The 24,602-nt window shown below is 46.3% G+C and overlaps 1 protein-coding gene across 1 annotated transcript; it reads right to left on the bottom strand.

The window, feature by feature from the left end:
• Nucleotides 1-571: 571 nt before the first annotated feature.
• Nucleotides 572-9,216, bottom strand: ddx23 (DEAD (Asp-Glu-Ala-Asp) box polypeptide 23). Its single transcript, XM_049023119.1, has 17 exons — nucleotides 9,095-9,216; nucleotides 8,230-8,411; nucleotides 7,693-7,824; nucleotides 7,478-7,571; nucleotides 7,307-7,372; nucleotides 6,893-7,031; nucleotides 6,607-6,740; nucleotides 6,209-6,321; nucleotides 5,952-6,095; nucleotides 5,072-5,297; nucleotides 4,671-4,816; nucleotides 4,397-4,574; nucleotides 2,783-3,025; nucleotides 2,454-2,605; nucleotides 2,224-2,332; nucleotides 1,912-2,086; nucleotides 572-1,363 (listed from the first exon to the last, which is right to left on the bottom strand). Exons 2-17 carry the CDS (start codon nucleotides 8,409-8,411, stop codon nucleotides 1,140-1,142), a joined length of 2,457 nt encoding a protein of 818 aa, XP_048879076.1. The 5' UTR covers nucleotides 9,095-9,216; the 3' UTR covers nucleotides 572-1,139.
• Nucleotides 9,217-24,602: the final 15,386 nt, after the last annotated feature.

Below are 24,602 nucleotides of genomic sequence, written 5' to 3'. Positions count from 1 at the left end.
GCCCGTATTTGTGACCCAGCCACATTCAGAAGTGTTTGCATGGTGTGAGGCACCATGAACCAGACATCCATCACCTTTTAAAATGCTCTTGGTACGACGTACTTTGATGCATTATCGCATTATTCATGAAAATAAAACATGCTGGTAACAAAAGGACAACCCCATTCTGTCATACCACTAAAAAGACTTCAAACATGATTCTAAATAGAAACAGCTGGAAAGCAGGACCACCCGTCCATGAATACCACGCGGGCGGTCTTTTTCGTTTGCTTTTGATTCGTGTTCAAAGCCACGAGACAACTGTGAATAGAAGGGGCATCTTATACATTGAGTTATTACATTTTAAACGTTATATTAAAATGAATTCTGTTTTAATTACCATCATAAACCTAGTTTCATTAACCTAATACCACTCCAGGGGATTAGACCACCGACAAGAGCTCACCATGTTACGCTGTACTGTATAATATCTGGAGTGCAGCACAGTCGATTCCACACTCACCCAGTGCATCCAAAGACGAGCAGCTACCTCTGAGTCAGCAGGGCTCTCCAAAAAATACAAACCAATGGCAAAAGGGGGGGGAGATTTATTTAAAAGATGGACACATTTCACAAGACATATTACGTCTGACTGTAATTAAAGACTGATTTACTGAAGGGGGTAACTAGCATGTTCCAGTTTTAATGGGACTTTTTAATTGCATTCAGGTTTACAGCTGTACCCTTTTCACAACACTACAAAACAACTTAAATGAACTGGCATTTAAAAAAAAATATACAGAAAATATTATTTCCAAGGAAAACCTTGATAAATTGGCATTTCGTTGCCCCTCCCTCCTCAAAAACATCCTGCAAGAACAACAAAAAAAAATCCCTGCTGATTTGCAAGAATGAACCCAGTCAGATGCACGGTCCCGAGTAACCAGCAGGGGGAGCCAGCAGGCCGAATGGGCTGGTGTCAGGTGGCACCACCAGGCAAAAGCAGTGGGTTTCCCATAAAAACACACGAGGGAAAACCTGGGAAAACGTGAAGACTGTGATTTTAAAACTAAAGACGGAAATGGATGAAGGCAAACCAATGGGAGGCGGGGAAGAGCGAGGTGGGCGGGTGGACCCAGGGGCCATGCGGAGGCAGACCCTCACGCGAAGATGGTCTCCTCCCGCCTCTTCTTGGTGAGGATGGTGCCGGGTTTGTGCTGGGCGTCGGGGTGGTTGCTCAGCTCGGGGGGGCAGGTGGACACGGGGCTCTCCAGGATGGCCTGCTTCAGGTCGTAGAAGACCGACGAGTCCTCCTTGGTCAGGAAGGTCACGGCGACGCCACTCTTCCCCGCACGACCCGTACGGCCAATACGATGGATGTAGTCTGGAGAAAGGAGAACGAGGACGATGTCAGGAACGACAAGATATTATTCCCTACAGATCGACATTTTCCAATCATGTGCAACTACAAATCAACACCAATTAAAGATACCACTTATGATTGGGTTAGTTTCAAATTCATTGCTTCCTGACATCTCCATCTCATCTGACAAGAGTGTCAGGACGTTTCACCATAGCTATCTGCAACATTTATAAAGTTTGTATATTTTATTACCATTTTGCTTTCAGCAATGGAACATTTTGTGTTAGCGAAATAAACACTGGTCCTGTTCTCAGGACACTTCTCGAACCTGCTAGCTTCTGCAGATCATTCAGCCGTTTACATTTACGGGTGACCATAAGGAACTACAACTGAGTATTAGTAGGGAAAGTGTCTGGGCCAGTTTTGTTGCTCTTAGGTAACGCAAATCAAACAGACAGACAGACATACATACATATATACTAACAAACCAAACAAACAAATGTATGAAGGAAGGGGAACTCGACCAAACAATCCAACAGGTGTCACAAAGCAAAGGCAGGCAGACTCACCCTCTATGTTCTTGGCCATGTCGTAGTTGACGACCATAGATACGTCCTGGATGTCGATACCTCTGCCAGCAACATCCGTGGCCACTAGGATGTCCTTGGCACCGGCCTTGAGGTTGGAGAGAGCAAACTCTCTCTGCTCCTGGCCCTTGCCACCGTGAAGTGTGCAGGCATTGTACTGCGGGAGGGAGAGAGGGGCAGAGTGCCATTAGAACAGAACATTCCAGTACAGTACAGTTCAAAGCAGACAGGAGGTCAATGAATCTTTTCAAATTTAGTACAGAAACAAATTGCATTCCTCCGCATTCTTCTTACCCCCATCTTCTCCAGGGACTTGGCCAAGACGTCGCAACCCTTCTTCTGGTTGACGAAAATGATGATCGGGGGCTCGAAGCCCCGAGCGAGGACATCCAACAACTTCTTCCTATAAAGGCGAGAAGCAAATGGTTATAAAGAGAACCACAAGAGTTGCAAGGCAGTGAAGGACTCGGCGCACATGTGACACGAGTGTCAGAGCTCATGGAACCGGTGGACAGGGCCCTCACCTCTTCTCGCCCTCTGACATGAGCAGGACCTTCTGCTCCACTCTCTCGTGGGGCTTGCCTGCAGAACCGATGTAGACCACAGCAGGGCGCCGCAGGTAACTTCTGGCTAAACGTTCCACGGCTGGAGGCATGGTGGCTGTGAACATGACGGTCTGAAGGGAAAAATGATTCACTCACTAAAGGTGTTTTCTAAACCCGTTTGTTGCTAACGAATAGCAATTATTCTTCCTTAAGTTAATCAACATTAACTAGTCACTGAAAAGCCTTTACGGTCTCGTATAGCCCTTGATCTTTGCAGGACCAGAGCCAACGGTTCTCTTTTCGCTCACCTGCCTATACTTGTTCTTCCCAGATTCAAAGTTCATCAGCATCTTCTCTGGGTCCTCGGCCTCGTCCGTGTCCGGCTTCTGGTTTGTGACGGGGATGTATTCCAAAATCTTCTGCACGTCCGGCTCGAAACCCATGTCAATCATGCGATCGGCCTCGTCTAGGACCACGTATGTGCAGCGGCCGAGCACTAGGTACCGGTTCTCCAAGACATCAATCAGACGACCAGGAGTAGCGATCACGATCTGGCGGGAAACACAATCCATCCCGAATATGATCCAGATGTAACCATATAACCAGGTCGGCCTTAACCCATTTGGGGTCCCCTAGTCATCATTTGTGACCCCCCCTACACATTCTGATCAGATAGGATGCCCCCTGGTGGCTGCTTGGCCCCAAGCAGCCGCTAAGCTCACTTATGCCTCGTGCTGTACCTGCTTATATAAACTCCACGCTCCGTTCCTACCCTGCAATAAAAACAGCCTTCTTCCAATTCTAATTACCAACTACTAATTATGTTCCAATTACCATCCTATTCTGCCAGCTAATGCATCAAAACCACACATCGAGATATATCGGTTCAGAGAAATTCCATTTCAGTAAATGCAGAAATGCCATCCATAAACTGGACGAAGCAGAAGGCAAGACCCGCTTACACACTTAGTGATATCTGAAAAAAGTATACATTTCAATTTAAAAGGATCGGGGTAGATGTTAATATCGGAGTTTGATAGAAGACAGAGAAACATTCAGTCAAGGTATGTTTCTGTTTGTTTAGATGCATACAGAACGCATATGATTGGTCATGGCGTCAGCACCCCAACAATAAGCTGGGTATAGGGGTGGGGGGTGGTGTAGGAAATGAGTACGAAAACGGAGGACGAGTATTTTCAGGGATTCATTTAAAATTTGTCAGTGATAATTATTATTTTTTTTTTTTATCTCGAGTTCTGGCTATAGCCTGTGAAGACCACTCCCTCTCATAATGTGAGGAGCTACAAAGGAGGAATTCATAACTAAGCTATCGAGGCTGTCAGCAATGTCCTTATCCTGAACAGTAACTAACAGTTTTAAGTGCCTGTCTTGTTCGACCATCCACGTAAGTTGGGAAGCTTGAAATTCTCACTAGGAAGTTGCTCTACAGTGGCCGGCATTCTGGCAGCTGACTGGACAAGAGAAGTTGGTGATGTGAACTTCCCAACTTATAAGAGTGGAACACACACTATTACTGGAAGGTGCAATGCTACTGAAACGCTGACCTACAATACCCATGTGTTTTTGAAGCAGTAGAAGGCTGGACACCTTGCTTTCTGTGCAGACCAGAGCTTCCCAATCTGGTCCTTGGGGACCCACAAACAGTCTGCGCTTTTTTGCTTCCTCCGAGCTCCCTAACAGAAATGTAGACTGTCTGGCGGGGAGCCCAAAGAGACCAAAAACATGGACCGGCTGTGGCTCCCTAAGGACCGGATTGGGAGACACTGGTGTAGCCTAATCCTACTTCCCAGACAAAAGGCAATAATCTCTTGTTAGTCACAGCCATATATCAACACCTAGTTAATTATCCAATATCGTCGATTACTGATAATATCGTCGCATCACCCAGCCCCCCTACGTACCTCGCAGCCCATCCTCAGCCTGAAGCCCTGGTCCTCTCGCGAGATCCCGCCGATCACCGCCACTGTCCGGATGCCAAGCGGCTTGCCGAACTTGATCGTCTCCTCCTCAATCTGCTGCGCCAGCTCACGCGTGGGTGCCAGGATCACCGCATAGGGGCCCTGGTCCGAATCCTCGAGCCTGGGCAGGGGAATGGGAGCGGCAGCAGCTGAGGTCCCGACGCCCACCTCCCCAGTACACGACGGACCCCAGAGAATGCGCAGGCTCCCGCCTCACCTGTCGATCTTGGGCAGGGTGGTGATCCACACCAGCAGGGGGATGAGGAAGGCTGCGGTTTTACCACTGCCAGTCTCAGCCACGCCAATGATGTCTCTGTTCTGAAGACCAATAGGAATGGCCTGCCTTTGGATGGGGGTGGGTTCCTGAACGGGGGGGGGGAGATATAATATTTAAGGCTGGTGCTGAGACTGATGCATGCAAAGCAACAATAACAAGAAGCCTGCAAACATAAAACAGGTAACAAAAGTGCAGATAAAAATCATCAAAAAATAACCCAAGCTGAGAGCCCGGTCATATTATTTCCCCCACCAGAAAAATTCCGCAAGACAGCAGCCTGAGTGGATCGGGCACCCAGGCATTCCTGGGGGGCCCGGCGTAATGGAGACGGGCCATGTCACCTTGTAACCGCACTTGTCGATGACCTCCAGGATGTGTGGCGGCAGTGTGTACTCCTTCCAGTTGCGGATGGGGTTGGGAATCTTGCCGCCTTTGGTGGTGATGCTGTAGTCCTCTCTGAAGATCCTCCAGTCCCTGTCGGTCATCTCCTCCAGCTTCTTCTGAGACCAGTGCCGGTCATCCCAGCGCTGCTTGGCCTCCTTCTTACGCATTTTCTTCAGCCTGAGCCTGAAGGGGGAAAACAAGAGCTGCTCGCTAAAATGTACCATCTCTCTGAGGGAACAAAAATGTGGACTGTCTGGGAGTTTCCAAGGTCCAAGTTGAGAAGCACTGCACTAATGCATTTCCCGATCATTGCAAACCTTGACAACAATGGGTTTTCAATGTTAACAAATAATACCCATGGTGTAAAGCTGTGCACAGACAGGCAGAGACAAGTGAGCAGAGATCGAAAGACAGACAGGCAGAGACAGAGAGACGAGCAATGAGTGAGAGATGGGGAGAGAAACAGACAGAAATCAAAAGATAGACATATGGGTGCAGAAAGACAGACAGAAAGACAGACAGGCAGAGAAACAAAGACCGAAAGACAGACAGACAAGTAAAAGACAAAGAAAGATGAGCAGAGAGACAGACGAGCCGAGAGAGACTTGATCCCAAAGAGAGAATCATACCTCTGGACCAATAAGCCACCAGGATCCCAGCCCTTGTCACCCTACCCATTAACAATCTGCTCAATCACCAGGAAACAAAACGATGTGTCGAATTACTGAACAGTTCCAGTTTAGGTGTCATGGGACACAAACCAGACGTTGAGCTGTAACCACCATCATCCATCATGCCACCCCCCCCCCCCCATCTCTGGCTGGCACCCTAACTCACTCCTCCTGCTCCTTCTCCTCCATGGTGCGCCTCTTCTCCATCAGGTCCCCGTAGAAGCGAGACTGGTCCCTCTTCTGCTGCTTGAGGTCGATGCCCGCGATGAAGCCACGGCCGTAGAGCTGCACCTGGTGTTTCTCTTTGTACCTGGGTGTGGGGGGGGGGGGGGGGGCACCGTCACACCTCGCCGTGAGCCCAGGCCCGGACAGACGGCTCGTCTCACCCCCCGACGCGCGGGGCACGGGCCCCGTGGGACTCACAGGGGGTTGTAATCGATGGATGTGTCTTCGGAGGCGTCCCACTCAAACACAAACTTCCTGTCGTTGAGGTGCCGCGTCCGCCGCCGCTTCTTTATTCCCCCAAGGTAGCGCTCCTGGTGGAGGAGTGGGCAGAACGTGAGGGCACCAGTGAATGTTCCATGGCGGCTGAATGCCACGCGGAGGCTAAACGCAGAACGCCATCTGGTGGCCGGAGGCCACGCAGCGGCCGGACACCCCATAAATCAGGATCCTGATCGCCCGAAAATAAAGCCTGAAGATCTTCCTAAATCTCTGAAAAATGGCTAAAGTGTTGAGCAGTTTTTAAAGCATGGCTGCCTCAGTCACACCACAAGCTCCCGTTTTAAGCATCACGCTGTAACTCCGTCCTGCATGTGAACCTTGATCGCCTGCAGCTCCTTCCCCTTGTCCTTCTCCTCGCGGATCTTCTGCCGGCTGTCATCGTCCTCCATGCCGTTGTTCTCCCTCTCCATGCGCTCCCGACGTTCTCGGCGCTCACGCTCCTGCGGGTCCTCTGGACACACACACACAACATCTGCGCTGAACACCGATTTCAACTTAACACACACTCGCTAATAAAAACCCATTAGTCCGAATTAAACACGATTAGTTTGGAGACAGGCGCCACGAGTCGTCACATTTATTCATTTCACCGGTTAATCTCACCAAGCATCTTCCTCCCGATGTCCTGGAAGACTCTCCTCTTCTTCCTCTCCTCGTCCAAGAGCCTACGTCGCTCCTCTGTCTCCTGTTCCCTTCTTCGAATGGCCTCTGCCTCTCGCTCTGCTTTGGACAGAAACTTAGGCTGCGGGGGGAAGTAGAGAGGGACCGAATGGAGGATAAACCATTTTAAAAAGTAAAGGCACCATACAAAATCATGCACGCTAAAATAACAAATGCTGCTTATATATATCCATCGGGAATTTTCCCCAGAGCAACTTGGGTTAAACAGCATGCGACATGCTGAATGACTCTATACTAAGACTCCCTAGGTCTTGACCCAACAACCATCTGGTTACAGCTTCTCTCTCCCAGCTATCAAGCAGAAGCAGACCAGGTGCACCAGTGCGGCCTCCTCACCTTCGCCTCTGCCTCCTCCTCAGCTTTTTTCTTGGCCAGAAGCTCCTCCAAAGACAGAGGCTGGACCTGCAAAGAAAGGAGCAGCAGATGTATGTAGTGGATGGGGGTGGATGGGGGCGTCCGGAGTCTGGCAGGATGGTGACATTGCAGTGGGGCGAGGAACCCATGTACCTTTTCTTTCTTCTTTTTGTCCTCCTCTTCCTCCTCTTCCCTTTTCACATCCTTCTCCCTCTTTATTCTGATCTCCTTCGATTTGGGGGATGTGCTGTACCCAGGCGTGTGGAAACGAGACCCGTATTTAGGTGCTGTTCTTTGGGGCTATAGGTCCTACGTGAGAGCCAGAAAGGCCTATCTGGATTTCTGGCATGAGATGCGGAGATGTGTACCTGGTTTTCCGGCTGCGGTCCTTGTCCCGCCGGTGGCTGTCCTTCTCCCGGTCCCTGTCCTTGCGATTCCTGTCTCTGTCCATCTCCCTGTCTCGCTGCTTGTCCCTCTCCTTGTCCTTCTGCCGCCGATCTCTGAAAAACAGAAATCACGAAAGAAAAGGCTGTTAGACTCACAGGAAAATTCCGGTGGAATAAAGCACTGACTAGGGACATATAACATGCTACCTGCTGTAAATCACCTAATCGCTTGAACAAACACTATTTTGCTAAGTATCTGACTGCATTGGAGGATCCTTCACACTGTGCCAGGTAGTTAGGGGGTGAGGTCTGTGTTTGTAATGGGAAGCTAGCTGGTCCTGACCTCAGTTGAAATGGCCCATGGTTGCCATAAAAACGAAAAGAAGCATTCCAATGTATCTGTACTTGTGCACATGGCAAATAAAGCAGGATTTCGTTGTTTGAAACACATTATGGTAAAGGTGCATCATATGGTCACGTTCTCCAAACCTTTGCATGGAAAGATGACACGGTACGCACCTGTCCGCGGACTTGGAGCGGCTGCGTGACCTCTTCCGCTCTCGGGAGCGGTGGCGCTTGCGCTCTTTGCCAGGAGAGCCCTTTCGCTCGCGGTCGCGGGACCGAGAGCGGCTGCGTTTTCTCTCCCTCTCCTTAGCCCCCGAGGGATCCGCATCTTTTTTGTCTAAGGAGTCACCAGCCATCTGTGAACCGACATAAATACAAAAACTGTGAGAATCTCATACACACATATTGCACACAAGAGCAGTGCATAAGATTCTCAAGACTCAATGACAGCTGGCATCGCAAAGACAACCGAGACCTCCAAACATTTCTGATCGCATCAGGAGAAACGAACACCAGCATATTGAGTGGATTCGCATCACGTCGGCCGACAGTCCCTGGATAAGAATACACAGACATTCACTTTTCTTATAGGAAACAAAACCCGCTTTTCAAAAAAGTTATAATGTTAACCTGACAGGGACTAACCAGCCAAACCGTACACAGTTGTTGATCTAAGACAATTATAAATATGAAAACTGACCTGCAAAATCAGCTGTTTTTCTAACTCCCGTCCCAAAAAAATAGATAGTTAAAATGTAGTTCTAAATCAGCTTTAATGTTAGCCAGATCAACTGCCTATTGCTTTAACTACACAGACGTGTGTCTACGTGGTCTTCTTATTTCTAATTACAAATAAACAAAAAAATGAAGCATAAAACGAATCGGCTACAATCCCAGCGCAACTGCAGCTAGGTCAGCATGCTTATGGACACAACTGGTAAACCTGCAATTTGCGTGTATTTTGCTTCTAGCAATCCATAATCTCCGGATAAATTTTATAATGTGATATAGTATAAATGGGACAAAACCACAAACTTACCTTAACTAAATCAGAGCAGGGTATTTGCGATGTATAGTCGTTCTACCACGCCGCCATGTTCTGTGACCAGGGAAACAAACAGGAGAGCGATTCGTGGTTTGCACTATGGGACTTGTAGTCCTTAGACCTTCCTTTAAAAGAAAATATGCAGCTAATGGACTCAAAGTCCCAGGGTACAAATAGTTTTGACGAATTCAGAGGTCAAAATGAGCAGCAGAATGTCGCAGATGCAGTTTCTGAGGATATGTCGGTGTCATTTTTGCATGGTTGTTTTAATTGCTGCTAACCCACTGAATGATATAAATACAGAAATCCCAGGTTTCATTTATGTGAGCAAAAGTTCATTTACAGTATTCACTTACATGAGCAAAATTTACACTAAATTGGTAACAGTTGTCGCTAATTTTCCATAATGGTCATTTTAAGTCTTGTTCTTGTGTTTTGATTTCAAAGTTTAATGATCGCTCAGATGAGGTCTTTTTCGTCCCTGCTTCCGTTTAGATAAGCGCCTCTAAGTTGCAATGCAGCACTTTACCGCAGGATGGAGCGCACGCGCTATAGTCTGATTTACAGTAGCTTGCGCAACTGCAGAATTTCAGGCATGTTGTGATCTTTGCTTCCATTTGCCAGATTGCTTTAAAAAGTGTTATTGTCCAATGGCTTAGCTTCTGTTTATGTGAAATAAATGATAGGAAGTTACAAAAGACCTCTCCCGAGGAATTTAAATGCTGGAGTCAGAATATTTCTCCTATATTTCTCTTTCTAACCTATGGCCAAAAATAATCCCTTAGGACCTTGTGTACCAGAGTATCAGCATTTGGTAAATTGTTTTACTCCATTAGGACAGCAAGTGCAGCACAATATAATTAACTATCTTACTTAGTGCCTCTTTTTCTAATTGATTTGTATCAAAGTAATGCTTATGAATAAGTATAACCTATAAACATAATCTAATAAATAATTTTCTGTAAGGCCCTTAGCCTGAAGTACTGACCTGTGCTTTGAGAATAACTGATCTGATTCTGGCAGTATAGATTTGAGCCTCTTGCCATTCTGTCACGAAAACGTAGCAATGAAAGCGGCCCTTTGGCAAGACGTTTCGGAGCACTCACCGACACCCAGCCATTAGCACGTTTTAGAAGCAATATCTACCTAGATGGCAGATTCAGAGAACAATTTCCTTATGACCTGGTCATCTCACCATACATCAGGACCGGTGGTCATCGCTACATGAGACCTTACCAAATTGTTCTACACCCTTGACTGGGAAGAAACATTTCAATAACCAGTGGATGGACAAAACTCAATATTTATTGAGGGATGGTGAAGAAAAGGATAGGGAGGATGGATTCATGGCCCATGTTTACCATGTAACCGTAGATCCTAGGCCCTACCATTGGGAGAGGTTTCATCAACACGATTGCCCTTCTGGAACAGCCATTCAGGCTCAGGAAGGGCCCAGATATACTGATGATCTAAGGGCCAGTCCTGACCTTATCATTGGTGTGCCACAGTTTTGATGTCATTACTACTGTTGTAGCTGACATCAGGGCTTGTCCTTTATGTCACTATGACCTCCTGAAAAGCAGAACAAATTGTGGGGCTGAGAGACTGTGGACGTGTTTTCTTCATAATAAGGTCACCACAAAGAAGACAATCAGATTGAAAAAGATCTGTATAGCGGATGAAGTGCATGGAAGTGCTGATAATATATAATGCCATATGCCTCCTGTAAGTCCTCAGTGCCTGCTTGTGCATTAGTCTGGCCGTTAGACATTATCTATACCCTAAAAATAAACCTGGACCAGATGACTCAAGCAGATGAGGCAAAAATATTCGTACAATCGAATGTTCTTTCCCATCTATATTCACAGTTGGAGTATCCATGAAAACTCAGCGATTCGTATTTCTATTTTTAAAGGGTCCACATAAGACGGTACTGGGGCATACCTCACTATTTCCTAAACAAATGACCTACAAGTGCAACTGCTACCTGGACTCGGAAAGCCTGTTGGATTGTTCAACAGAAAAAAACTGAGTGAAGCATGAGGTGTTCATGGTTTACGCAGTTAATCCATGCAGAAAATGGGTGGTTTATAGTTGAATGGGATAGGAATCTGTGCCTGGACCCAGAAGGATGTTGGTTCAGATCCTGTTGCTGACAGAGTATTTATATAGCCATTGGGTCCTTCAGTAAGGCCCTCAGTCACATACATACGACATGTGTCTTATGTGGAGTAAATGGAAAAATTCTCATTTATTTGTGCAAATAGCATATAAAAGTCCTTTCATAGGCTACTACTGGGTTCGGGACGAGAGAGTTTATATCCATGCAGGCAAGCAGTGAGACACCCTGCATGTGTAACCAGTGCAGACCAAGGGCCGTTTTAGAGTCACATGATGCACTATTCTGGAATGTGGGAGGAAATCAGTGTGCATTACCAATCCCATGACAGGTTGGCACCCCATCCTGGGTTAGCCCAGACCCCATAACACAAACATGTAGGGGAAATTGATGGATGGATGGATGGATGGATATAAACCTGAGGATAATTCCATGCACTTTACTTTTAAGTCTGATTTAGACCTGCAATGGTAGTATGAAACAATTGCATTGCTAGTTGCACCAAACACTCTTTTAAGTGCACAAAATTAAAAGGTTGAATGGCTGGTTGAAAGTGCAACCAGATTTTTTTTAAAAAAAACCTCTAAAATATAATTGTACTTATCTTCATGTTGCGTTATAGTGGATTACCGACCACATCTCTCCTTTCCCCACAGGCAGGCAGGGAATTATGATTAATGCATAACTACATTTTACCATCCAAATCTCTGCCGTAGCTGAGCGTGTCAGTGTAGTATCATGTTACATAACCTTTATAAAGACGTGGCTGATGGAATTATTGTATCGCCACTGGGCCTTTGAGCATTGCCCTTAACTTACATTCATTTAGGAGGTGCTTTTGTCTAAACTGAGGTACAAGTGAGCGTCAGAGGGCAGGTTCAGCCACGATAGTAACGATATTACTAGGATTTGAACCAATGACCATCCTGACACAGGCACGGATCCCTATCTCTCAAGGCTACACACCGCCCCTAACCCAAAGTGCTCCCAGGGTGCTGGATGCTGGCCGACCCTGCTGTCTGACCGCCCCCCCCCCCCCCCCCCATGCCTCACTTGTACAGTCAGTTGTACCCCCAATCGGCGGATTCGCTTTCCACAGTTTCACCTGCGGTCAACAGTGGTCTGAAAATATTAAATGGAAAATTCCAGAAATACCCCATTCAGAAGTTTTAAATTCCATGTCGTTTTGAGTAGCGTGATGAAATCTTGTGCCGCCCCCCCCAGGATGTGAATCATCCCTTTATCCAGTGTGTCTATGCTGTATACTCTGCCCGTCCGTTAGTCACATAGTTATCATAATGGGCGTCATGGTTTCGCAGTGCTTGTGATCATGTAACTCTTTTTTAAAAATAAAATATTGGTTCTGTTTTATCATTAGTCATTATTGTTAATCTCTTATTGTCTATAATTTGTAATATAAGCTTTATCATAGGTATGTAGTAGTAAAAAACACATTATATATAGGGTTCAGTACCATCCACTGTTTCAGGCATCGTCTGTGGGGTTTGGAACACATCCCTCCTGGATAAGAGAGGACTGCTGCATGCTGTAGAGCCCGACGCACGGAGGAAGGAAGAAGCAACACCCTAAGAGGTGTTCAACACAATGCGAAGTTCGTATGAAGTTTATGCAGCTGTGGCCTGACATCCTGATTTTGCAGTATTTTCATTGTGTACATTAAGTTGGGAAATGATACTGGTCCCACCATATGGCAGAAAAGTTCCCTCTGTGGTTAATACATTTATTTATTAGGTACTTTTATCCAATGGAACGTACAACTGAGAAAGCAGAGTCAGGACAGCTGGGGTTAAGGGCTTCGCAGTGAAATAACAACAGGATTTGAATCAGTGACTTTCTGATCACAAGCACAGCATGCTAACCCACTAAGCCACCACCGCAAAGTCGTTCCTGCTAATGCTAACTCACTGCAGCATCCTAGATAACATCGCAATCGTCAGCTTTGTGCTTCCCAAACAGACATACCTGCATTTGAAATGAATACAAAGATGAATGTTTCTCATGAGCACGGTGTACAAAGGAGTCGGGAGTTGGCAATAAAAGCTAAACCGCAGCCATTAACACGCTAATCTCTGTCCGACTGTTATGCTAACGGGCCAATAAATTGCCGCTAAACGGACATTAAGTCTTCAAAGGGACCCAATAATGTTACACAAAGGGGATCACTGAGCTGATACGCCTCTGCTCCGCCAAATCAGACTCATCCGATCATGCCGTGTTTAGTTAATTGAAGTTTAAATATCTATAATCAGTTAGTCATAACACATTTGAAGCTCAAACTATGCCTTCTATAGAGAAACCTACTGAAGATAAAACAGCTTTATGTTTTCAGAATTTCAAATTCTGGCTTCTTTAAATGTCCATATGATCACATCCTCGAATCATTTTCCTTGTCTGCCATATCTAAGTGGAATGAGGCCTACATTATTATTATTTTCTTTTAGTTGTAAATTAGATCTCCTGTTTTCTTCCTGGTTGCCTTTTTGCTGCCTGTTACTGACCCCCTGATCCTACTGACTTTCTGTATGTTGTATATAGAGTGAGTTCCGATTTGGTCATCTGCAGTATTTTTGCTTTACTTTTTTTTAGCAAATGCTTCTGTCCAAGACAACACACAAGTGAGGCAAATAGCACATTACAAACATACCTGCTGTCAAGCAGTCGGCTAGACTGAGCCTCCAATGAATGGCCAAGTGTAAGCAGTACAGGACTAAGAGCTACACACACCTTTCACACAAGATAAATTTGTCTTACACTAGCTTTAAACCAAACTTTCTAGTGTCAGAGTAAAATCATAATAATTTTGCTAGAGTTGTGGCTTGCTCCTGTCATAGCGATTGTTTGGTGTAAATTGGTCAGGATGGCTGTCTTAAGTCAGTCTTTTTCTCATCTTGACATTCCAATAATATCAACTGTGTTTAATATTATCATAGGCCTTTAGTCTTGACTCATGCAAATATTGGCATGGACATTGTCAACACTGGTGTGGCATCAGCAGTGATGTGGGCGCTGGATCGGTCTGTCATGGTGAAGAAGGAGCTGAGCCAAAAGGTGAAGCTCTCGATTTACCAGTCCATCTACGTTCCTACCCTCACCTATGATCATGAGCTCTGGATAGTAACTGAAACAACGAGGTTAAGAATACAAGCGGCCGAAATGAGTTTTCTCCACAGGGTGGCTGTGCTCTCCCTTAGAGTTAGGGTGAGGAGCTCGGTCATTCGGGAGGGACTCAGAGTAGAGCTGCTGCTCCTCTGCATCGAGAGGAGCCAGATGAGGTGGCTCGGGCATCTGCTTAGGATGCCTCCTGGACACCTCCCTGGTGAGGTGTTCTGGGCATGTCCCACTGGGAGGAGGCCCCGGGGAAGACCCAGGACACGCTGGAGAGACTATGTCTCTCGGCTGGCCTGGGAACGCCTCGGGATTCCCCCGGAGGAGCTGGACAAAGTGGCCGGGGAGAGCGAAGTCTGGATTTCCCTGCTTAGACTGCTGCCCCCGCGACCCGACCCGGAAAAGCGGTAGATGAAGAATGGATGGAAGGAGGGATGGATGGATGGATGGATGGATGGACATTGTCAACAACCGATAGGTGAGCTCTCTCCAGCACAAAACAGGAAGCGGCAAAGCAGGTACCGGATCTCAGATAGGGCAGATAGACATGGAGGAGACTCTGAGGGGGTTTACAAGCCAAGGTTCTTTTAGACCTTGATGTCCTCGTTTGCGCAGGCTGGGTCACGTCCACTTTCTGAGGCATCTTCTCGGTTTTCCTGTTTTACATAATACAGTAGAACCTTGGAACTGAAATGCCTCTTAACTCTACCAAATCGGACTTTGAACAGGTCGGTCGATTTTTTTTTCGACTTGACCGAAAATGTTGGAACTTGACCGTTCCTGCTAAAAGTTGTATGGGTCGACTTGGACCTCAAATGGGTCAGTTGAGAAAAATCTAGCTGTAACTCGACCGAAAACTTGGAACCCGACAAAACAACAGACTAAAGCTTGTACGGATCAAGACGTGTCTCCTTTTCCAAACAATAACCACCCCCCCCCATCCCTCCTTCTCTCTACCTCCCACTTCCAAATTTCTATCAGCTCACATCAATACAGGTAAAGTGCTCAAAAATTGTCATTCATTTCATGTTCATTGCTTTTGTATGTGTGCTTTTTCATGCGTGTATTAGTTTTATATTGATTGTTAATGCTTTTTATCATTAGTTAGGTAGGTAGATAGGTTTAAATAGGAAATAATTTGGTGGTCTGGAACGGATTAAATGCATTTATATTATTTCTTATGGGGGAATTCAATTTGGACCTCGACCAAATTGCAACTCAACCAGCCCTCTGGAATTAAGTTCATGTTCCAAGGTACCGCTGTATATTTTGTTAGGGCTGTCAATTGATTTAAAACAATTAAATAATTAATCACACATTTTGCAATGAATTAATCACGATTAATCATGATTTAAAACTTTAATCAATGCGCATTTAAATGTAAGATCAATCACCAAATGAATGTACAATAATGTAGAATGTAGCAGGCCATGAATGACAACAGTACAGAAAAGTGTCTCTTGCAATCATTTATGTGGTTTATCTGGTTGCCCCATAATGCACTTTGCTATGACATCGTTAATTGTGTTAATTTATCATAACGCCTTATTTTAAATTAATCACAACGATTAACAAGCTGATTTTGACAGACCTATCTTTTTTAATGCAGGGTGCCGTCGCCTGCAGAAAGCAGACTCCCCATGTTCCCCATCAGCTGATATATTTATGCACTAGTTGTCCCTTCTGGGCTGCTGTTAACACTCTGGCCGGACGGTTTATCTTGGAATCGCACAGTCTAGCAACAAAATGATCCGAAGAAATGATGAAACGGGGACTTTCTGGAGTCGTTAATTATTTACACATCTTCACATGCTATTCATCGTGATAAAAAAAGTCCCTGTGAGTTAAGAGACCCTCTTGAATCATTGATCTCCAGAGACCCCCCCTCCCCCCAACCCTTGTTTTATGAGGACATCACAGGGATGTGACTCCAGGGATTGCTTCTTACTGGACTGCATGTCGACAGCTGTGGGACCGGGATATTCGACATGGTCGGTGACTTTTACAAGATGCCCTCGAGCTTCAGATACGCCGCCCCCTCTGAGCCTCGGCGCCTCTAAACACACCCAAGGGATCAATTCTGCCCAAGATCTCACGTCTGGCACGTTAACAATTCATCTGCCCTGAGGTGGGACACAGAGGGAACCTCCAAAACCCGAGCTGGGACCTCCTCTGATTAAAAGGAGCATATGAACCGTGAAGCTATGGAGAATGGTGTCCATGGGTCCCCCACGGTGGGAGTACGGTGGCTCTCATACCCCATCTGCCCGGCTTTGGTCAGACCCACAATCCAAAGCTGCAGGCTGTTCCAGGTCCTGTGGATGTCAAGAATTCTCACGTGGAGTATGTAAGATACAGGCACTCCCATTTAAAGTCTGGAATCACCCATTCTTAAATTCAATTTATTTTTATATCATTTATTTCACAACATGTTGCCCATGGCACCTGGCAGGAGTGTGTTGCCGTCTATTATTATATTGTTTGGTAACGCTTTACATTAACTACACTTTCATAATGCTTTTATATTGCATTCATAAAACGTTCAGTACACCTTCATAATGTATTCATTAAGTATTCATAAAACATTCATAAACATCATGCATGTATACATTTACATCCTAACATCCCTTAACAGTTATAATAGACATTATAACAAATATTATATAACAATATCAAACATTATAATTGTATAATTATGTAATGCATATTATTAATGTATATTAAAGATGTATAAGGAGGTTAGGATGTGGAGGTGTACTTGCATGCTGCTTATGAATGTTCTATGAATGCATTATGAATGCATTACGAAGGCGCACTTAATGTAAAGCGTTGCCCATTATTTATACAGAATGGTGCATGAAACAGGGAAAAGGGAAAGAATGTAAGAATGCCAGAAGACAAAGCAAAACAAATTCCAGAGTAAGGAGAAAAAAATCTTACGAGGGTCCAAGGTCAACTGGCTGCCCACCCCCCTCCCCCTTCCAGTCCAAGTGTGCTAACATTACAGAAAACAGAGACAATGAGCTTTGACAAAGGAGAGGTGTAAAAATGGCTGTACACCATCAATTAGTTAAATGACACATTATTTATTTTGCACCATTTATCCAACGCCACAATTTTTATTTTAATAAACCAGAATTAGAAGGGAAATCAGAGTATCGACCCTGGGATTTGCACCAGCAACCTTCCGATCCACAGGCACAGCATCCTAACCCACCGGGCCACACTCCGCCCGCTCAGCCTGCTGGTTGTTCTGTCAAGGTGGCCCCCTTTTCGTACCCCTGCCTCAATCCACAGTGCATTGGGATCTCTGCTAGCGTCAGAAGAAACAGCAGGCAGGCCTCCGCAGTCTTTATAATGTAATTTAAAAAAGGCATAAATAGGATGCAGTAGAGTCAAGGGTCTGTCACACCATTATGTTTAATAACACTGTCGTTTCATTAATACTAATAATAATTACTGACCTCTCAGCAGTAGGAGTGGTAAGTGAGAAGCTGAAAGAGGGAGGCATGTCGTTACCGCTGCCACGCCGCCCGCGGACTGTTTAATCATTCCATCAGCTTATTTGCATAATGCGGCACTTCTCGGGAAGCAAGCCTTGAGTCAAGGGAAGGGTGGCACAAAGGAGCCCCCCCCCCCCCTACATCCAGTCTCCACACAGACGTCCCATCAGAGGGCTTTCACAGTGGTCGTGGAGCTCAGGCAAGCCCAGCTCATTGTCTCACATCCCTCAGACCGCCCCATTAATGCAATCAGTCACACGTTCCCTCTGAATGGAAATCGCCAGTTATGCGCACTGCATGTACCTTTGCTGGGGCTTTTCTGAAACGGCGCATTATTTTGCCATTTGCACAGCTGCATCCGGAAGCTTCGTTTTGCTTTTCTTTGGGATCGTTTATCAGGAACCCCTGGACTATCTCAGGGAGTTAAGGGCCTTGCTCAAGGGCCCAACGAAGTCGGTTGTGATTATTTTGCCGAGGACAGGATTCAGACCGGCAACCAACTGGTCAATGACGTGCAACTGTCAGCGATAACAGCTCCAGCCCTGCACTGATCTGGTTGGGTGTGCAGGAGTCAGGACAAGGCCCTGGCCCACCTGGCGCCAGCCCGTCATGCGATTAGAGTACCGCCCTCTGGCTGCCTTCAGGCCCCGTGTTCAGGGTCAGGTGGCCGCGTTTGACCAGAGGTGCATAAACAGAAATGAGAGATAAGGAGTTTACAGAGCGCCTGCTTACGACATCGCGGTGCTGCGGGTCGAGACGAGCGCAAAGGCTCCGTATGGGTCACCAGCCCTCATGCGCTCTGTCTGTCATCAGGGTGGCTGATGGTGCAGTTTACTCAAGAAGGGCTGTTCATTTCAGGTATCAAAAGAGAGACAGATTTCATCTGCAGTACGCTGGAACCAGTATGAAAATACAAATGTTTCGTGATGTGCTGTGCGGAACTGCATTTTTAGCCACTTGCTAACATGCCATATTACCTACATTTATATTTTATTTGACCTGACAGCAGAATGCTACGTTGTAGTATGTCATGAAAAGGCTGAGACTTGATTTCCGTTTGGAAGAAACACTCATTCCAACTAACGAACGTGCATCAAATCAGCATCCCGTGGGATGTAGCATGACAGCAATGGCCAAATAGCTCAGATATGGCCGAACACTGGCACGGACTAACCCAAGTGCCTTGTGGGAAATGCTACCATGCTGCCCTTTGGGAGTGTCTCTGGGGGGAAGTGGGAGTGGGGGGAAGAAAGACGCTTAGAAAATAGCACTACACGCCTGGCGTGGTGGGGGCCGGATCGATCAGCTGACCCGTGTTGCTGGTGTCTTCGATCAAAACTTGGATGACTTTCGGAAAACATATATATCGGTGACCATCTCTGCCTCACCTGCTTTTGTGTCCCATAATACATCCAGCACCAAAGACGGTGGGTGGGGGTGGGGGTCCTAAAAATGGTGAGCCACATGTCCTGACATGTGAAGGGGAACAGGAGAAATGGTACCCAGTGGCTCGCAGTGGAGACGGTTACGCAAGCCATGCCTGATGAAAGGGAGAGCAAAGAAGACGGAGGTGCTGGGGCGGGCACCAAGGGGAGAGGGAGGGAGAGAGAGCGAGAAGCCGAGCAGGAGAGCCTTGTGGAGCGCATCCAGGATTTAAACGTTCTGCTTTAGCGAAGCGCGGGATGACGCGGCTTCACCGAGTACAGAGCCAGGCAGCCGTGGGGATCACAGGCCTCGTGCCCCAACATCTGCCAGGGCTTTGTTAATCCTCAGGGGGAGCCCCGACTTCACGATCAACGCAAGTACAAGAGGCAACGTCCTCACAAGACCTCTTTTTATGGCATGGGGTGGAACGAACCATTAATCCATGGATGGGGGGGTGGATTATTCCAAAACATCTCTAGAATAAAAACATCTACACGAGACTCAAAGGAAGCCATTTCACTAATCTCATTTTCATTTATACATCTATGCCTTTGTGTTTACGCATCATGTATTCCGATTATAGTAATTAGCTCATATACCCTGCGCCCTGAATTTGACAGACAGCAGTGAAAGGTAAATGACAACAGGCATGGTACTTAGACCCCATAAATTATTCATCTTCTTGTCACATTTTTTACAGCATCGGGGCCATGGCTACAGCCTTGGCCGGTCGGGCTGCCTTTAAATTAGCACCCCTTTCACGCCTGTTGCGTAACATAAGGCAGGAGTGTCTTCAGGTTCAAGGATGCTGACAGGATGATTGACATCCCCCTGGTTCCGTTTTCCCATCTCGCTGCAGAACGTGCGTCGATGTCTCGCTATAGCAACTGGCTTATTTACATCCCACCTCCGGAGGCCCGTATAAATCTTTAATGCTGGCGGCTAACTCCCCATGTTCGGCAAACAGAGCGAAAGCTCTCCTCAGGAAACAGGGCTCCGGGCAGACGGCACAGCGGGGGCTACGCTGCCAAGCAAGACTCTGTTCTGCTGCGGAGCCATCGAGGAAGTGTTCCTGCTCTGAGAGGTGCTGGTTGAGAGCTACACTCTTCTGAGCCAGTTCCTTAGCTGTAAGAACTATCAGCTACAAAGTAGACTATGAACTATAGCCAAAGCTCCTTCTGTAGCACGCTGTTCTCAGTACTGCCTGAGAGGATGAAGGGATGCCATTTAAAAACCCTGCAGAGACTGTCGCAAGATGGCGGACAGTTTGATTCACGGCCGCCAGCCGCAAGGTCACATCTTGCAGGCACCATCATGAAACCAACCCTTGTGACGATTCTCAGAACAACGTCTGCTGTGTGTGGCTCAGCGGGTTTGGATGCTGTGCATGTGAGGGGAAGGTTGCTGGTTCACATCCCAGGATCGGCAAAATGATTTTTCTTTTTGGACCCTGAGCAAGACCCTTAACCCCCAGTTCCTGGGGATTGTTTAACCCTCCCCCTATATTGTACTTTGCTTTGGAGAAAAGCATCTACTAAATAAATATTCATTATTCTGAAAAACTGTGCCATGTAAAACTGAAACGTCTCCCTGTCGGGAACGGACTTTTCGATTCATCAGCCGACTCTCGATAGCGTCCACCATAACCTGTGCTCGTTGTGGGGGTGTGAAGAGTTGGGGGTGCGGCCCCGGTTGGGTGTTCATTTTTCTGGCCCATTTCCCTGCCGCCCCCCAGCAGTGTGGCACCCCCAGAGTCCAGCTGCCTCCCCTTGGCCCAGGTGGCACCATGCTTCCTGGGCCCCTAATTACCCACACTCCGGAAACGACAGGGTGAGCTGGCACCCATGACCGCCCAACGTTGAGGACGTGGAGCTCTGGAGACCTTCCCCGTCGTGGTTCCCCCTGACAGGCGAGGGCAGGGAGGTGGGGGCTGGCCTAGGCGACGGAATCCAGGAAGCCACACGTTGCTGTCAGCATGGGAGAGGCAGAGGCGTTCACGTGTCCTGGTCTCATGATGAATACTTCTTCTGCGCGGAAGCTGTGGGGCGCTCACCCGCTGGAGCAGCTCGTGCACAGCAGGCCATACGACTGACAGGTCATGCCGTACAAGACCCCGCTAATATACCAGCCGCAAGCTGCTGTTCCACCAATCACAACATAGAAGCACGGTGGACACAGAAAGCTGAACCAATGAAAGCAAAGCAGGAAAAAAGCCTGCCTCCTCCAGACCTTTTTTATGACGTTTAGCTTAGGGCTAAAACAGGACATCCTGTGGTGTAGGATTTTGGTTTTGGTCAAATTGCTTTTTTTGCTCTCGCCAGTGAGCTGTCCTGTATCAGCCACTGTCCTTGTGTTGGAGTCGTTTACATGTGGTTATCCCTTTATTTTATTATGGATGGATGGATATGAATTATTTTGAATTTAATAGAAATCAAATTGATTTCTATCAAAAAGGTATTCAAGGTGGGGGAGTGGGGGTAGTGGGGGGTGATTTAACAGTCGTTTTCTGTGCACGTATTACATGTTTTTAAACTGCTGCTGTCTTAACCCCGCCACCACCATTCTGTAAAAGTTGTACATTAACAGCTGATCTCAAACAATAACCCCCCCCCCCCCCAGACCCCCATGACAACTCCTCAAACAACATTTGCCAATGTGTGAGGAATCAGCTGATTCTCAGATTTTCAGCAATTAACGTCCAAAGACGCTGATGCAGTGCATTCATTTCGTTTTGAATCTCTAAGGTGTATGATATACTTGCTTATACCTCTGATATAATTATATATGTGATACTTGATAATCCATTGACCATATGGTGTGGCTATGATGCTGGGGGTGGTGAAGTTTCTACACCCCTAGTGTCAAAGTTCTCCCTCCCTGGCCTTGAAGTCAAAACCACCAGGACATTGCGTTTGATTTAACAGCCGTAGCCGTGACGACAGCCCAGAACAGGAGACATGTTTACATCCCACTTTCCTTTATAACAAAACATAAATTAACCGAGGTTTTGGTTTTCAGCATTTACATTAGATTTCTTTAGCAGACACTTTTATCCAAAGAAATGTGCATTTTTTTGAGAAAACAGACTCAGGGGTTAAGGGCTTAAATCACTCTTCTGCTACAGAGATTTGAACCAGCAACCTTCTGATGTCAAACACAATATCCTAACCTGCTGAAGCACACAGCGCCCCCTAGCATGCACCCCTTTCCCGCCAGCTACGCTGGACAATTGAAGGGCGGCCAAATGCATTAAACGGCGTCTCTTGGCGGTCCGCGATCCCCACGTGTCGCCATGGATGCCGGGGGCCCCACCCCCACACACACGCGCAGTTTTTCTGTCTGTCTCGCGCTCCACTTCCCTGTCGAGGCCCCATTTCCACAATGCAGTTTTTTTCTATTTGCAAAATATTAAGCCATCTGTCATCGGCTCGGGTCGCCAGCCAAATATCCCGGTCTCACGGCGCTGCCTCCAAAACAGACTCTAGAAAACACACACACACACACATACGCACACACAAACACACACAGGTTTGTAATTATATCTTTGTGGGGACTCTCCATTCATTTATATGGGGAAAACTCTAATCCCAACATGGCGACCTTAACCCCTACCCAGCCAAGTAACCAAACCAAAATACGAGACTTTTAGTTTTTTGATTGTATTCACAGATCGTTGTGGGGACCTGAAAAATGGTCCCCACAATGTCAAAATAACAAGGTTTTTATTACATTGTGGAAAACAATTAGTCCTCACAATGTCATATAAAAATAATCCACACACACACACAAATATACACACACACACACACGTCGGGTAAACATATGTTTATGGGGACCGCTCATTCATTTCTATTGGAAAAATGCTAACTCTGACAACCTTAAAGGGTAATATGTATTACATGTGTGTGTGTGTGGTGTGTGCGCGCGTATCCTTCTGTATATGCCTTACCTGATGGGGACACAATGTCCCCACAACGTTATGAATACCTGTTAATAAAAATCTGTGGCTGCAATGACAAATCTGAAAATCAAAAACTCTTGTATTTTGCTTGGTTACTTATAGTTATGGTTAGGGCTGGGTGGGGGTTAACCCCTCCCCCACCCACAAAAATGGTCCGATGTCATTAACCCAGAAACAGCAGCCTGTACATAAATTAAATTAATCATATACACATAAAACCTAAACTGCATTTCACATGCCTTAATACAGCATCGTCATACATATTCTATAAATAATGCATAATATGTAAACAAACGCTCCTCTACTTACGAACATTCAACTCACGAACTTTCAGACATACGAACGAAGAGGACTGTAATTCAAAATTGTGTTCCTTGGTCTCCCGTTTCCTGTCCGCAACATAAATTTTTTTTTCTGCGTGCCAGTTCCAGGTAGTACGACTTCTGGCCGCTACTCCCGCCGCGCAGCAGCGTAACGTGCAAACTCCCAGCATCCTAGTTCTTTGTACTTGCGTATATCCTTCAAATGACGTGGAATAATGACTTACGAACACTTCAAGTTACGTATGAATCAGAATCAGAATCAGAGGCAGTCTCTGGGGCAATTGTGAGGGCTGGGGGGTTAAGGGCTTAAATCACTCTTCTGCTACAGAGATTTGAACCAGCAACCAACATATATATATATATATATATATATATATATATATATATATATATATGCAAAAAACTGTGATACAGACAGAAATAAACATGAGACAGTTACTGCAGCATTATATGCAGCCCAAACACACGCAGCGGGAAACGATGAAATCAGAGCCTACTGACAAAGGTCACACAGCGACGCTTACACAAGCAGCACGTGAATTATGCAAATGTCTCCCCCCACAGCACTCTCCGGAGACTGGGGGGGGCTCAGATAAAGGTTCCTGCCTTCTTTACACCAGTGTGAACAGGATGAGGTCCCTTCAGAAGTTATAGGTGTCTGGATCACTGCCTGTTTTGTTTTATATGGGCTGCATTCCACCAGATCTTATCACTTATTGTTTCGCCCGCTGCCTATAGATCGATGACCCTGTGCATCAGCACCAGATTTATTTACCGTCCAGTATAACAGCCCGGCATGTTCAGCATTAGTCCTACAGTGGACAGTTATTGGTCATTGAATCGAATCGTTATATGTGGTTGAATTATTCAAAATATGTCCATTAAATACTTTGTGTGCAAAGTAAAAGAGGGTTTCTGCACTGGCAATACTGTCGTATTCAGGTATATTTCATTTCTGTTGTACCTCAAAGACCTATGATGAACTGATGTCCATGAAATGTTTTCGAAAGGAAACACAGTTGAGTGCCTTCCCCTGGAATTTGTG

This window comes from Brienomyrus brachyistius, chromosome 8 (genome assembly GCF_023856365.1).
Source record: "Brienomyrus brachyistius isolate T26 chromosome 8, BBRACH_0.4, whole genome shotgun sequence".
NCBI classification, from domain to species: domain Eukaryota; kingdom Metazoa; phylum Chordata; class Actinopteri; order Osteoglossiformes; family Mormyridae; genus Brienomyrus; species Brienomyrus brachyistius.
This window is presented reverse-complemented; position numbering and strand designations above follow the sequence as displayed.

What these genes read in the sequence shown, in the direction of transcription:
- ddx23 (XM_049023119.1), bottom strand. Translation starts at nt 8,411, where the DNA reads ATGGCTGGTGACTCCTTAGACAAAAAAGATGCGGATCCCTCGGGGGCT. An exon ending in TCCATCGATTACAACCCCCT is followed by an intron (nt 6,096 to 6,208) that starts GTGAGTCCCACG and finishes CCCCACACCCAG; the next exon opens with GTACAAAGAGAAACACCAGG. An exon ending in AGTCCCTGGAGAAGATGGGG is followed by an intron (nt 2,087 to 2,223) that starts GTAAGAAGAATG and finishes TCCCTCCCGCAG; the next exon opens with TACAATGCCTGCACACTTCA.